The sequence below is a fragment of the Anomalospiza imberbis genome, chromosome Z, assembly GCF_031753505.1.
Source record: "Anomalospiza imberbis isolate Cuckoo-Finch-1a 21T00152 chromosome Z, ASM3175350v1, whole genome shotgun sequence".
Lineage (NCBI taxonomy): Eukaryota > Metazoa > Chordata > Aves > Passeriformes > Viduidae > Anomalospiza > Anomalospiza imberbis.
In genome coordinates this window covers 29,537,888-29,552,710 of record NC_089721.1, presented here as the reverse complement: position 1 = coordinate 29,552,710, position 14,823 = coordinate 29,537,888, and the positions used below count along the sequence as shown (strand labels likewise).

Sequence of the window (14,823 nt, the reverse complement as noted above, 5' to 3'; positions counted from 1 at the left end):
GGACTACCTCTGGATGTTTAGTCAGTGGGTCAACTGAGCTACATACAAGCATTAAAAGACTCTTTAAGAGAATGAAGTTAAGACAGCCCTGTATTTTGGAGTATGTGAATCAATATTTTCGGGGTTTGTGTTTGTTTATTTCTGTGGTGAGGGATGTTAAGTGAATACATTTATCTAACCTTTTCTTGCAGACTAGTTTTACTCTTTCACTGCCCTGCATGGTTTGAAAGCTTAAATCTTACACATTCTTCAAAGCATTATCTTGCAACAAATCAAAACTCATAGGAATGTAGCTATAGCTTGTATCAGATCATAGATCTAGTTTCCAGCAAAGATGTCCTGTTCATTAGGAAAATTGAGTACATGTTTTATAAGAGAGGAGTCCATGTGACGTCTTTGGAGTGAGATGTAAACACGTCTTTTTTTATCAGTAAGTTAGGCAATGAGGTGGACAGAGATTGAGAGAGCTAATAGTGTAAAAATGTCATGAATTTTCAGTTTATAAATAGTTACACATCTAGCTGAGATCATGTTTTATCAGGTTCCTCCTTCCACTGTCAGGTACTGTTTTTTTTTTTTTTTTTTGTTGTTTTTTTTGTTTGTTTGTTTGTTTCTATTTTGGTTTGGTTTTGTAGTGATATACCTGGTCAACAGATGAATTTGGTTCTCATGAAGTCCCTGGATGTGTTGGAGGACTGCTGCTTTGACACCAATCTGGAGTACAAGTGAGTTTACTTTATTACTGGTGATACTTTATTTTGAACTATACCTTTTTAATTCACACTTTCTTCCTTAATTCTACACAGAAAAATATAAGAATAGGACAAAGAGACAACGGGTTCTGAGTACTTCCATATAATCACCAGCTCAGGCAGGCTGGAAAGGCCCTTTGGAGGTCTGCATGCTCCCTAAAACGGAGTCAGTCACAGACTTTGTCTACCTTGCTTAAGTTTTTACAGATAGAATTTGAATCTCCTTAGACAATAAAACATGTGTCTGTTGCCATGAGACAACTAACATAGCATGGCAGGATGTTTCTTCCACAGTAGTCATTTCTCTTTCAAATCAGGGAAGGAATCACTGTATCTTGGGCAGCTCAGTGTGAGTGCATAAGGTTTTCTTTCATTTTGAGCATTACTCTGTCCAGCTCTTCACTGTTCAAAAGAAACAGCAGTAATTCTCATTTGCCTTTGCCCTTCTTTCTCCAGTGCACTTTCTGAAAAGCTCTGAGGAGTCATAGCTATGCACCATTGGGCTGTGAACCTGTATAGCTTAGTGAAGATTTCTGTAGCCTTTTTAGTGGCACAGGGTGAGACACACAGTACAAGAGACTTCACCAGCTGCACCCCTTTGTCATGCCTACTGCTGCTGGTTTGTGCAGCCTGTTAGCTGGAAATCAAAGCCTCAGAGAAGAGCCAAGCCAGACTTCTCTGGCGGCAAGAGGTTGCCAGAAGAATATGAAACAATGGCAAGCAAGAGAAGGAAGATTGAAGAGGGGGCAGTTTTTTGTGCTGTCTATGGTTTTCAAAGGTTAAGGGGAAGTTGGTGTAGTACGAGTTCTCTCTGTGAGCAAAGAAGTAATGTAAAGCTGTAAATGTTACAGAGTTGTCCAAATTTTGCATTTCTACTTGTAAACTGCTGTTCCAAAGGAAGGTCCTTTCCATTCTTGTCATCCAGTGTGATACAGGCATGATCAGCTGTGAGGCGTGAGCATTTTCACCAGCGTTTCACCCCTGCTAAATCAGTGAATGACAAATGGGAATCACAAAAAACAGATTGATGGTGTTTTGAGCATAGGTCTGATGAGTAGTGCAGGTGTGGGAATCAGTGCTGTCTGGGCTTAGGATGCACGCGGTGGAAGGCAGGACTCCCTGCAACCTGGCAGTAAAACACTTAAAGTGTGCTGGGAAATCTGAGATCTCATGTAGATGAAATGTACCTAAATACTCATTTTATGTAGCTCACAAATAAGGTAGCCAAGTGAGTGTAATTGTTAGTTACAAAAAGTGGGACAGAGAAGGTGAAGTTTTATTCTTGCTTTAGTGTCCGATTATGTTTTAAATCTTTATTAACAGTGAATAACATAAAATACTATAGCTCTAATGAGAAACTCTGTTTTCTTTCTCTGTAGTTTTGTCAACAAGCAGTAGTGTAAACTTGAATTTAGAACTCTTGTATATAAGCCATGTCCTTGTTTTGTTGGCTAGTCATTAATTCAGATATACCAGTTACTTAAAAAGGTTTGTTTGATCTTTGCTGGAAAAAAATACCACTCCCAAGACACCCCTCTGTGTCTTCTAGCCATGCTCAATCATCCTTAAATCCCAGTTACTGTAAAACATTATTTTAAAAATACGACTGAAGTTATTCTCAGATCTTTCTTTTTTACCTAGCTGAGTAAAAGCAGCAGCTCTTGCCGTGTTTAAGTTGGATAAGAGAATGCCTAAGATCCTAGCCATGTTCATTTGACTGCTTCCTACTTGCTACAAGCAGTGTCAGGGAGATGTGCAAGGGGGAAAAAAATCATCTACAAATAAGAGCAATTGAGGATGTGTGCCAGTGAGAGATCACCTTCAGAGTAATAAGTGTCTGCTATGCTTTAGTATCTCCTGATGGAAGCCAGAACTGTTTGGAAGTTTTCTAACAAAACTGATGACTTGGAACTTGTTATGGGAGAACACATGCAGAATTTAGTAAAAGATCTTTGGGCCAGAATGGAATTTCTGATAAAACCTGAAAAAGAGGTGGAGACTGTGGAGATGTTTGTGCCAGCTGCCCTATTAAATTATGTCCTTTGAAACTCCACTGTAGCATATTCAAATTTTAGTACATATAGGTTAGAATGCACACCTGACCATTCCTGTTAAGAAATTCTGGTGAATACCCTAATTTCTTACCTGGCTAAGAATGCCATATTAGGAGCTCTCTGGCTTAATCACTAATTTCATTACTTTTGCAAATGAAACAACTCTTGAAGGAGTCTGACAGCAGCAGATGCTAATACACTCAGTGGACCTGCAATTAGCATGTTTAATTGGGATTTCCTAGTCTATACTATCAGGACACATAGAAATTTGGATCCATAGTTCCTTCACACTAGTTTATGGCACTTATTGTTGGGGCTACTGGTTCTTCAGAAACAGAAGGAATAATGAAGCTGTATTTGTAGGACTTATTATTTAAATACACATTTTCTTCTTATGCTCTACTTTCGTCTGGTGTTTCCTGAAAAGGATGTGTGAAATAAAAACCATTTGCAAAATTGACTGTGGTAATAAATTATCTACAAGGCTAGTTATCAGGCAAGGCCAAGAGATCTTCTTACCCACAAACTTTATTGGGGTTTAAAGGGAGTTCAGAGCAGCCAAAGCATACTTTAATCCTTTCTCTTTTGTTTTCTCTTAAAGTACTGGATGTATTTTAGGAGTAGGACTTGTTCTTTCATTTATGAGTCACAGTAGCCAAACAGACTCACGCGTGCATGTTTCTGCTTTGTTGCGAAAACTCTGCAAATACCTGGACAGCAGTGAGGACCAAAGCAGAGGAGTCCAGGAGGTATGACCTATTTTATCACAAATTTTAATTCTTCCTTTAATTTTGTTGCCTCCCTTTAGTAACTATAGTCTTTTTACTGAAACTTTTTTTATCTGTGGTACTGGAAGGCTTGATTTCTACTTCTTCTTTCACAATATATGGGTTTATGTCTGCTGGAAAAAAAAAGTGCTAATAACAGCAATCACAAGAATAGAATAATGTGTAATCTTATACAGACATTAAGAAACTGCCTGAAAAGATAAAAGACATGATTCTTTAAAGGTCTTCTTTAATTCCTTAACCCCAGATTAAATTGTTGAAAGTTGGATCATGAATAACTATGAATATGGGTCTCTTATATACCGTTGTTTACTGCTCATCTGATCTAACTAAAAGCAGACAAGTTACTCTCAGAGAGAACTTAAATGCTAATACTTCATCCTTCAATATGCCTTCTGTATACTTCTTTGAAATTTTATGTCGCTAGCTAATGTGAATTTTGTATTTGTGCATGCTGCTATGGCCCCATTTACTATTTTCTTTATGGTTTGAAAACTTAAACTGAGCCCTGCATTTCAGGGAGTTTTTTTCCAGCATACATCCTGTAAGTTTTTACATGGTCCATGTACTTAGCCTATAACTTTGCTGAGGTAAAACTTGATAATGAAAACTGATTAAATTCAAATAGAAATCAGAACAAGCAGATACTTTGCACGAGAAAAGCAACCCTGTCTGTACATAATAAACGTAAGCCTGGAGCAGCTGAGCAGTTGAGTAATCATTTTTTTCCTACAGGAGGCAACAGAGATTGATAGTGTTATTCTTTTTCCCCTGTTGGTAGTGTTCTGAAAACTCTTTATTAAACATCTTCTTCAATGGAGTTTTATTTTTTTTGGCAGTACATATATGTTGGGGATTAGCCCTTTGCAGTTTATGGTTCATGCATTAAAATTACATACAGCTGTGAAAAAATTTATCTGTCCCCAGAGATCTTCAAGTGCATTATTGAAATTAAACTGATTTCAATACAGCAACTTCTGAGATGAAAGGCAGCAGCTGTTTAACATCATGAGACAGTTTGAGATGAGAAGGAAAACCTACCCTTTGCAATTAAAACCTCTATAAGGATTTGTAGAGATGAGTAAAATTTGGGCAGCACTCTAGGATGAATGCTACTATATGAGATGCACAAGAGGCTCTTTCAGAGCTGTAAATGACTTGGATATAACCCTGTACTTGAGAAGTAATTTTGGCCTGCTGCAGCAAAAGGTACAATCTGCACATTACTTGCTACAGGTCAAATTGATGTCAATCCTGCATAGTAGGTAGGTGCTCTCTGCTTCCCTCAGAGTCATGTGTTTGTTCTGCTGCTTAACTTTGGTACAGAGGAGGTTAGACATTTGGCACATTTGCTTTGTTGGTAGTTTAGACATCACTTACTTATTCTCCATGGCTAAGGAAGAAGAACAGAAGAGCGATGCTGCTGGTGAATCCTTCTGCAAGGACAGGAGGCTGGTGTTGTGGGTGTGTGAGAGACAGTTCTACCTGCTCGTTTTCTGGCCTGGTGGATCTGCTTGTAGTCCTGATGGGAGCACAGCATGCTGAGTATGCTTACATAAATAATGATCAGATACTTGTGTTTAGAGAATAGCTACATTTGTGTGGAAGGTCAGGAGTTTAACCTCTGTAAAATAAGAAGTACTTCCAAGCTTTAGTTGTGCTTATTTAACATTATTAGCATCAGTGAAGAATCTTTCAGAAAGGAAATAAATATCTGAAAGTATAAACTGAAAATGTTACATCTTTTCTATTACACTGGCATATTATTCAATGTGACCATTGCTGCAGTGAGCTTGATTAGACACTACTTAATGGAATAAAATTTTTTTCAGGTACTTGCCTATTCTGTGGCCTGTTCCTGTGTCTCTGCTTTCAGTGTTGGAATCATAGAAGCAGCTGAGGCTGAGAAGGCTATGAGCAAGCTACGGACCTTAGCAGAAAATAATCAGCAGGTAATAATTCTGTATTTGGACTTTGCTTCAGTTCTCTTTCTCTCTTTATCTATTTAATATTGGATACTGCTTTACCTGAACTGCAATTCAAGACAATTATATTGATCTACTTTCATCATTAACTAATACTGATGAACGTATTTTACATACCATGCAATTACTAAGACTACCACTTGATTCATTAATGAGTATAGCAATTACTAGACAGTGAAATAAAAGCAACTTGAATGTGTTTGACTGCATTTAGAAGAGAAATTGTTATATTTGATGTCTTTAGTCCCTATATCCTACCATTTTTTGTCTCTTTATAGCATATTTCTATAAATTCTTTTTCTTGGTGGGAAAATACATCAAGTGTGCTGTTCTGAATTTTTCTTTCCCTGAACAACTGACAGTGCATAACCATAAATATAGCCACAGCTTCCTACAGGTGTGTATTTCATCCCTAATGTCCTAGGGTACACCGCAAATTGCCAAAAATAATCTCAGTATTTTAGTGCAAGTTCTTTTCTGGTTAATGTTTGCCAGGAAATGAAGGAGCCAGGGGAGGCAACCATTTTGAATCAAAGCCTGTTACATTAATCAACTGTTCAGAATGTTTATCTGAAACATAGGAAATCAAAGCTAACTACCTGTGATAGAGCTCTTCATCTTCATATCAGAAAATCTTCTCTAAAACAAAGGCTCTATGTGTCAAAGATTTAATCTCAGAAAATCCCATGTCACTTGAAATAAAGCATCTGGTATTCTAGACAAAGACATTACCTCTAATTGTTGGGAAATAATAAGTATGTAAGTAATGTTTCAATAATAAATGTATAAAAGAATACAGACTCCTTTGTAAAATCTGTTTTTAATAAGTTCTTTTCATTTTACAGACCTACAGTTTTGCTTTAGCTTTAGGTGCAGTAGTACATGGATTGTCAGCTTGTGGTCACGGGAAAGCTGAAGACCTGAGTAACAGACTAATGCCAGCCTGGATAAAAATTGTGCTTGCAGAGGTAAAGGAGTTTGTATCCTGGGTTTTGTACTTGTTTTGTTGGTTTAGGTTTTTTTTGCGTGGGTAGGCGTAGAGGAGGTGGGGAAGGGATGGTGTGCAGTTTAATATTAACAGTAGGAACATAATTTTCCTTGCTTCTGCAGGAGTGATGTTAGGAAAAGTTAGGACTCTCTGAATGTGCTGTTTGATAGATATTTGGAAGTAAGAGTATAACTTTGGGGTGTTTGCTAAAGGAAAAAAATCCCTGTTTCTCTTCTACTTGGATAACTTACGAGAAATGCTTATCTCAGTGAGGTCTTAATTTGGACATGTTCACTAATTTGGAACACTGCCCAAGGATAAAGTCTAGGTTATTAAGTGAAAATGTCTTGTGAAATCAGGCGCTGCTTATCAAAACTAGAAAAAAGAAGGGTGATTGTAGTGCCTTAGTAATTAAAATAATTTCAATTTATCTGGAAAATTTAGGTGTTTCAAATCAAACTCTAAATTTAAATATTAAGATTGCAGCTAAAGGTAATTATCAATAAAGAAACTGGTTTTGAGTTGAATTGCACGGGTATATTTTGTGGAATACAGATTGTGCTAGGAAAAAAAGTGATTTATCAATCCGTGATTATTTCAGATTTGGAGGAGTGAGGAGGAAGCTCCATATAAAGCTTTCATTCATCAAGAGAGGGATTAGTAGTATCTACCATGCTGGAGTCTGATCTGAAAAGGCTGTTGGGATTAGAGGTGTACTAGTGATAGTAGTCATGGTTTTTAAGTTGGAAGAAATAAGCATTTGGTCCTACAGTAGTGTTGTGTCATCACATTGGCTCACTGGTCCTGAATTATGCTTCTAGGGTTCTCCAACAATGGAGCGTCTGGCTGCTGTCAGTGGGCTGGTTGCACTGGTGGGCTCTGAAGGTGGCATGATACAGGTCAGAATATGCAAGCAAATGGTATCTTAATCTCATGGAGGAATTTGCCTAGAAGGCAAGATGGGATGCATCCTTCCTATTCCTACAGCAATGGCTGTAAACCAGGACATCACATTTTTGCAATTATTCATGTTGTGTACGAACCAAGCAACACTGAATTGCAATTCATAAAATGGGACTTGTTTCATTTTGCCATCATATGGCCCATGTGCAATGCCACTGGGGAAAAGTTTTCAGCCACGTAATCTTTCTCCTTTTCTCTCTCCCACTCCCAGAGAAAGGCATGGGTGCAAATGTAATCTGTTTTCAGAATTTATTCTCTGTTTGTTGCTTCTTTTTTTATCTCTTACAAAATTAACCTTTTTTTCTTTTTCTCTTGCAGCTGAAATCGGAGAGCATTCAGTCCTCTCAGTTTCACAGTAAGCTGAATGAAGTGATCAGAACCCTTACACAGGTAAGGGTAAGGGTTTCCTCTCTTGGATAATGTACTAGCATACCTTCACACCTTGCACATGCAAGCCAAGTCTGTTAAAAAGAAACTACGTAATATTTGTATCCAGCTTGAATGAGGCAGTGTAGGGAAATTTGTCTAACTAGTGGTTTATTGACTCAACAGATAATTAGTTTCTCAGAGCAGATTGGTCTTCAGACAAATGCAGCAAGACTTCTGGGACGTCTTCACATGTCCTGTTTGTCTTCTACCCAGAACAGGACATCTGGTAAGATGCTTTATTACTACTTCTTAGCACATAGAAATAGCACATCACTAAAAAGACAGTGAGGGACACGTGAGATAATATAAGTTAGACATGGCAATCCTGTGAAGTGACATGACAACCTTTGAATCAGAGATCTTATGGTCTTGTGTGCCTAAAGGTTGAAACATGAATTAGTAGGAATCAGTAATAGGATCCCCCACATCTGCTTTTTCCTGCAGTATGAAAGTAAGGCTCTAAATTGTTCTGGTCAAACTTGTATATTGCTTCTTTATTTTTTTATAGGATAAACTGTAAACAGGTTTTACAGTTCCTATGGCACGTGTATTTGACATCTACTCTGTGCCTTTTAGACCTGATTAATCTACTATTTGTTTTAGCACTTCCCACTCTATAAAAAATCAATACTTAAAAACTAGTCTGTAACAAGACCAAGCTGACATTTTAGAAGTATTTTTCTAGAACAGATCTTCTCTGGTTAGCTGAAATAAAAAAAAATAGTGTTCTGTGCCCTTTAAGAGGGGGCTGATACATTGCTAATTTAAGTGTTGTTTCAATATCCATTGGTAAAGTAAAGGCTGGATAATTAGTCATTAATGAAATACCAGTAACAAGCAAAAGCTAATGAAGTTGAAGCTGTTCGCTTTGGTGTGAACTAAACTGGGAACCAAAAATACAAAATGTAGATGAACATCACAGAGAAAAGTTTCTCAAAGTTTCTGTTTTTATGTATCCCGGCATGCATGCATGCATGCCTAAGGTTAGATAGATATGGAGTGTCTCTTCTGCATTAAACTTCTAAAATTTTGAAGCGCTCCCTTTCAAAGCCCAGCTTGCAGTGCCCAATATATTTTTAAGGAAGCTCTTATCCCTGGCTTTTCAGTTGATCTGTGAATTTGTTTTTTTTTCAGATCTGGCACCTCTCATCACCAGAAATGTTTAGCTTGCTTTAAAGGTGAAAAGGCCAATACGTCTATCAGTCTTATGGTCTAAATATTGTGAGTCAGCTACAGAATCAGTTAGCTGAAATACAGCTCAATTTGGCCTTTAAATTTACCTAGGAGCAGAAGGTTATAATTTTTGCTGATGATGTTTTAGAATATAAGCAGTCTTTTTACCTTCACAGTTCCTCCAGATTTTAGCTACTTACCTGTAAACAGCTTTATCAGGGCAGCCATTGACTTTGCTATTGAAAGTGGAAAGAAAGGTAAGGATCAAACTACAGTATTCCTCTGGGAAATTTGTTATGGCTATAAAAGATGATCTTAAACACTTGCTTTTATTTGCTAAGAGAACTTTTCTAAGTACAAATTTGAATTTTGCTAATGTGAGGTTTTTAAAATAGAAATTTAACTACACTCAAAAAGATAAGGTAATATTGTGTAGTTAAGGCTTCAGTTTTCTTCACCTGATTTTTGACTTTTAAAACCCTTTTCCTTTCCCTCTCTGTTGGTGAGATAATGTTTCTTCCCTGTGAGAATGAAAGTCAGATCATTTTTAAGTGTTAGCCTGTATGCCCAGTTAATACTCCATCATCAGACCGACTTTGTGCTGCCCCTTATTTCAGTGATGCTGGATTAAGATTCTCTGTAACAGAGTGGTATTAAAAATATTACTGCTGGGATAGTTCCAAAGAAGCCTGAAGAAAGTATGGTCTTACATGAGGAAGCCTGGTAAAAGAGAGATGTCTCAGAGTAGTCTTAAGGAAGATAGAGGATTGCTTCTATGTGGAGTTAAGTGAGCTCACTGCTGTCCTATGAAGCAAGCTTTGCTTTAAATGGAGGTTAAAATGCCTACGTTTTTATTCCAGGAGGACTGAGTTAACTTATGTTGACATAACACGGTATGTAGCAAAGGTTAGCACTTATCTGTTCTTTTGGCCTTCATCTACAAGATGAGAAAGGAAAGCAGTGTCAGAAAACTTTGCTGTTCTCCCAATAAGAAATGCAAAAATACTACCTTACTAGATGAGTGATATCTGTAATTAACTTGTAAATTGACTCAAGAACAGGGGACCAGAAAGTTTCTATTTATTAGTATCAAAAAACCAGTTTGACAGGACATTAAAAATGTAACTGTTCATTATAAATGAAATGGCTACTTCTCAGACACAAAAGGAAGTAACAGTGATTTTGTAACACTTTTCAGTTCTTTACTACAGCTGAGCTGTTCAGCGAAATATGTGTGTATAAAATTTAGACTCTGACCAAATCTTCTGTTCTAGGCCCTGAATCTGTCCCAGCTGAGCTGGTGAAAGTAGCACTGGCACCCATTGCATTAGTTGGAGAAAGCCATCAGTATCCACCTGTAAACTGGGCATCCATTCTTTCTCCTTTGATGAGGCTGGACTTTGGTAAGAGTAGTAGTAGTTTTCTATTAAGACTTTCGTTTTTCTCACAAGAGTTCTTTACTAATGCAGCTTTCACAAACTTTGGAGTCTTCATCAGGTCTTGAAGTTAGTGCAGTGGTTAGTTTTATTATGCTTTCAAGACTGACTTTTTAGTGTTTGCAGGTATATATTTGTCATCACCATGTGGACACTGTTTTAGCTGAAGAAAAACTAAAGAAGATCAGAGCTGAGAAGTTCCCTAATACATTGGTGAAAGTGGCCTGAATATTTAATTTGTACTATTTATATAAGAGCCCATCATAAAACTCAACTAATTGTATCCTGTTATTAGTAATTGCTAAATGCTTGTTCCAATGCCCATGTCAGAGCCTTCATGCCACTTTTCCACATATTTGAACTGTTTGGTAGTTCATCTAGCTATACACTTTCTACAAAATTACACTGGGTAGTAACTTCCAAAATAATGGAAAAAGATTCCTATACTGAGGTTTGCCATTCTTATGAAGAGCTGAAACTTGTTAAATGTCTGGAGGGTTTTTTTTATTCATGCTTTTCACTTAGGAGTCTGACTTTTGTAAATCAGGGAATTTGCAGAGGAAAAAGTACGTGTTTTGTGGCTGGTTTTAGATTTCAGACAGCATCATACTCCAGGAATATTGACTTATTTTTCCTTCTGTGGATTAAATCTTGACTTTATTTGGCAAGGAGGGTTTTTTTTTTCTTTAATTTTTACTTTTCTTAGCATTCCCACATTTTTGTTCCTGAGTAAATTGAAATCGCTTGAACAAATGCTGATACTTCGTGATGAAAGTGCATGAATGTAAAGAGGAGTCTTCTAAAATCTATGTGTTAAAAGCTTTAAGTAGGATTTTTAGAAAAATAAGTTGTAATGTAATGTTCTAGTAGAACAATAACCCTCCTTTATTTTAAGAGTTGAGAATAAATTTAAAGGGAAAATATTTTCTTTATAACTTAGTTTGTTTTCTTCTGTTTTAGGTGATGAGATAAAACATCTCTGCCTTGAACTGGCTGTGACACAGGCCCAGTCATCTCAAAATGCAGCAATGCTTTTAGGGATGTGGGTGGCACCTCCCCTTATCTTCAGTCTTAGTGTACGTATGTCAGAAAACTTGTGGGAGTTCAGCACTTCTTTTATATAAAATTCCTCAGTGACAATGTTTAGGCTGTCTCACCAGAAAAGGATTACTGGGTTCAAAATTGTTCAGAAATACCATTTTGTGAGTATTTATAGTGTGAGAGAGGTTATTTGGGGGCCTTGAATTTCAAGGCAGACTTAAGATTTACTTTACTGCTTAAAACCTATAGTGGAGACATAAAGCATGGCATGTAGAGAGAAAATGTATCTTTTATTATACCAGCTAAAAGTCTTAAAAAAAAGGTCCACCCTCATCTGTCCAAAAGCTTACCTACTTTTTCTAGCAAGGTCTCTTGAGCTAGCTAACTAGTAAAAAACGCTATGTCTTGAAAACCTTGCCTTAATTTTGTAGATACCCAACAGACTACAGTATAATCAACTTTGGTCTTATCCTTCATTGCTGTTCTCTTGTTCTGGAATTAAAAGGTGGATTCCATGGTATAGTATGTAAAACTCCCTAAATCCCACAGAACACCTGACTGCACATTTCTGTCACTTTATACAAGTTCAGGAGCAGATTAATGAAAATTCTCAGAAAATTAATTGCTTGTTTCTGTGATCTCTTCAAGGAGTGTTTTTTGTTTTAATTCATTAGTCTTAGATATGCAAACATTTGCTGGCAGTTTTAAGGTACATAATTGGTAAGGTACCAAAAAAAGATTTCATTTCTGACTACCACCTCTCCAGCTGCAGTGGGAATTTGAGGTCACAAAATAAGGTGAGCCACAGAGAATTTAAGCTCTGCATTATGTACAGGTTATTCATTCTTCTTCACTAGCTAGCAACATTCATGGTTCTATGGCTATAATACTTCTGTCATTGACTGTCTAGATAGTCAATGCATTAGGTAGGAATGCAGTGGGCACTGTGTAAAAAATTGCTCTGTCCATATGGAGATGTGATCTCTATTGAAAGTAAGTTCTTCAGTTTTTAATTAAAACAGAATATTGACATGTTTGAACTCTTTTTAATTCAAAAAATTCATCAAAAAAGGGAAGAAGAAAAGAATGGAGAAATATTTATGACTTTAATTGCTTTTATGAGTCGTGTTTGCACCACTCTTTTTATAATTTTATCCAACAATAGTTTAAGGTCAGTGAAGAGCTAGAATTTGAGCAAAAATTTTTCCTTTTCAGATGAAAACTCTGAAATACCTTTTCATGTCCCTGTCCCTGTGGATGCAACATGTTGCAGAAGACAAACTGCAATCTTTTACTGAAGTGCTTCTGATACAACAATTTGAAGTGAAGAACCGGATGAAAAGCCCAGAAATTGTCCAGTGTGTTCTACAGGGGCTCATCCAGGCAATGAAACTTCCCAACCCTGCCCAGTTTTGCTGGAGCTTTTTGTGTCAAGCTGTGGAGAAAATATATGAGCTTCTTCCAAATGAGGTTCAGGTAAGGAGTATGTATAAGGTGTATGAATACTGTAGCTAGGTATTTTTTTAATGATGGTAAGTCCAATCATTAAAAAAATAATGATGGTAAGTTCCATCCCAGTAATAATAATTCTTAATTTTTTTTTTGTAATGGTAAGTCCCATCTTTTTGCACTGATGCATCAGATTCAAAACATGAATTAGATGTACAATTTTAAATGATATTAGTTAAAACAGCAGCATAATTTCAATTTAAGTTACTTTTGGTTATTTTAGAATATGGTTGTGAAACCAATCTAATGTGCAATCCTCCCTCATAAACAATTTGGTAATGGAAAATTACAGTATTAGTACTGAAATAAATTTTAATGAAAGAGAAGTGAACAATGAGAAGGCTTTCTTTTTCCCACAGAGGATTCAGCTTCTCACAGTGATTTAAAGAAACGATTTAGCTACAGAAAATATTTCCAAAGAACGGCACTTTGCCATTAAAAATAAAATAAACTCTTTGAAAGTATTCAAATACCATTGTTCTTGTAGATTGATGTACGTTGAATTCTCCAGCAAATACAGAATTTATAAAATAGATTAAGTGAGGCTAGAAGATAGATTAATTATTCATCATTATCGTTTACAAGTTCCTAAACTCACCAATTTTGATGATGAAGAAAGCCAGAAATAGACATTTAGACATGCACTTACTTTTCTGTTTGCAGAGAGGTGAACTGGAAATATATATCAATGTAGCAAGATGTATTTCAGAAATGGCTGATTCAGAGATCAATCGCATTGTCCAGATCTCCAAGGTAATTAAGTTTGAATTATGCTCTTTTATCGCCAGATCATGTGAAACAAGCAACCTTCTCATTTTTATTGTCACCAGACTATTTTAGCTGACTGGGAGCATTAATTGTTTTACCTAACATGTAGGTAAGAGTGTTCTGGATCTAAACTGCAGGCAGTAGAGAAGCAGAAGTGATAAGAATCCATATCCCAAACTTTATCAAAGCAACTGATTTCAAATACTCATGATTTCACCTGGAAGGTTTGAACAGGAGAGTCTTAACTAGCGTAGTGAGGTAGGGGTTGGCCTCTTCTCTCAGGCAACCAGTCCTAGACAGGACAAGAAGACACAGTCCTAAGCTGCGCCAGGAGAGATTTAGGCCGGACATTAGGAACAATTTCTTCACAGAAAGGGTGATTAGACCTTAGAATGGGAATGTCACACCAGGGAGATGGTGGAGACAATGTCCCTAGAGATGTTTAAGGAAAGGCTGGATGTGGCACTCAGTGCTGAGGTCTAGTTGACATGATATTATTGAATCATATGTTGGACTTGATAATTTCATTGGCCTTTTTCAACCTAACTGATTCTGTGATTCTGGGAATTACTTCTGTTACCAGAACAGCAATGGTGTGAATCAGAGTGGTGTTATATCTTCTAAATCTCAGACCAATTATACAAAGAGCAGACCACAGTCCTCTTTGGTTAATATACCCATCTTCTTGAAATTGGATTGTAAATGTATCATGGTGACTAGCTGTCCTTGAACTGGTGGATCTGTGCTTCTGTTAAAAATGTGAAATAATTGACTGAAAAACTTTTCATTCTTGACTTGATGTTCTATATTTACATTCACACTCAGAATGTTTCCTGGTGGACAAGATGACTGAGGACGATAATGGGAAAAAAAAGCTTTTATCTTGTAGCTCACCAGTAGAATCAATTAGTGGAGGAATTCTTAGCAGCTGAAATGC

General features: G+C 36.8%; 1 protein-coding gene across 2 annotated transcripts in view; it reads left to right on the top strand.

Moving 5' to 3' along the window:
- The window catches only part of FOCAD (focadhesin), a 90,385-nt gene that overhangs the window by 69,060 nt on the left and 6,502 nt on the right, over window positions 1–14,823 (top strand). For both annotated transcript variants that reach the window (XM_068176259.1, XM_068176260.1), the window contains 12 exons: window positions 636–725; window positions 3,408–3,555; window positions 5,427–5,546; window positions 6,425–6,547; window positions 7,389–7,466; window positions 7,849–7,920; window positions 8,083–8,185; window positions 9,309–9,389; window positions 10,407–10,535; window positions 11,529–11,644; window positions 12,825–13,085; window positions 13,782–13,871. In XM_068176259.1, the coding sequence (XP_068032360.1) occupies window positions 636–725; window positions 3,408–3,555; window positions 5,427–5,546; window positions 6,425–6,547; window positions 7,389–7,466; window positions 7,849–7,920; window positions 8,083–8,185; window positions 9,309–9,389; window positions 10,407–10,535; window positions 11,529–11,644; window positions 12,825–13,085; window positions 13,782–13,871 (1,411 nt within the window). The remainder of the gene's footprint in view (window positions 1–635; window positions 726–3,407; window positions 3,556–5,426; window positions 5,547–6,424; window positions 6,548–7,388; window positions 7,467–7,848; window positions 7,921–8,082; window positions 8,186–9,308; window positions 9,390–10,406; window positions 10,536–11,528; window positions 11,645–12,824; window positions 13,086–13,781; window positions 13,872–14,823) is intronic.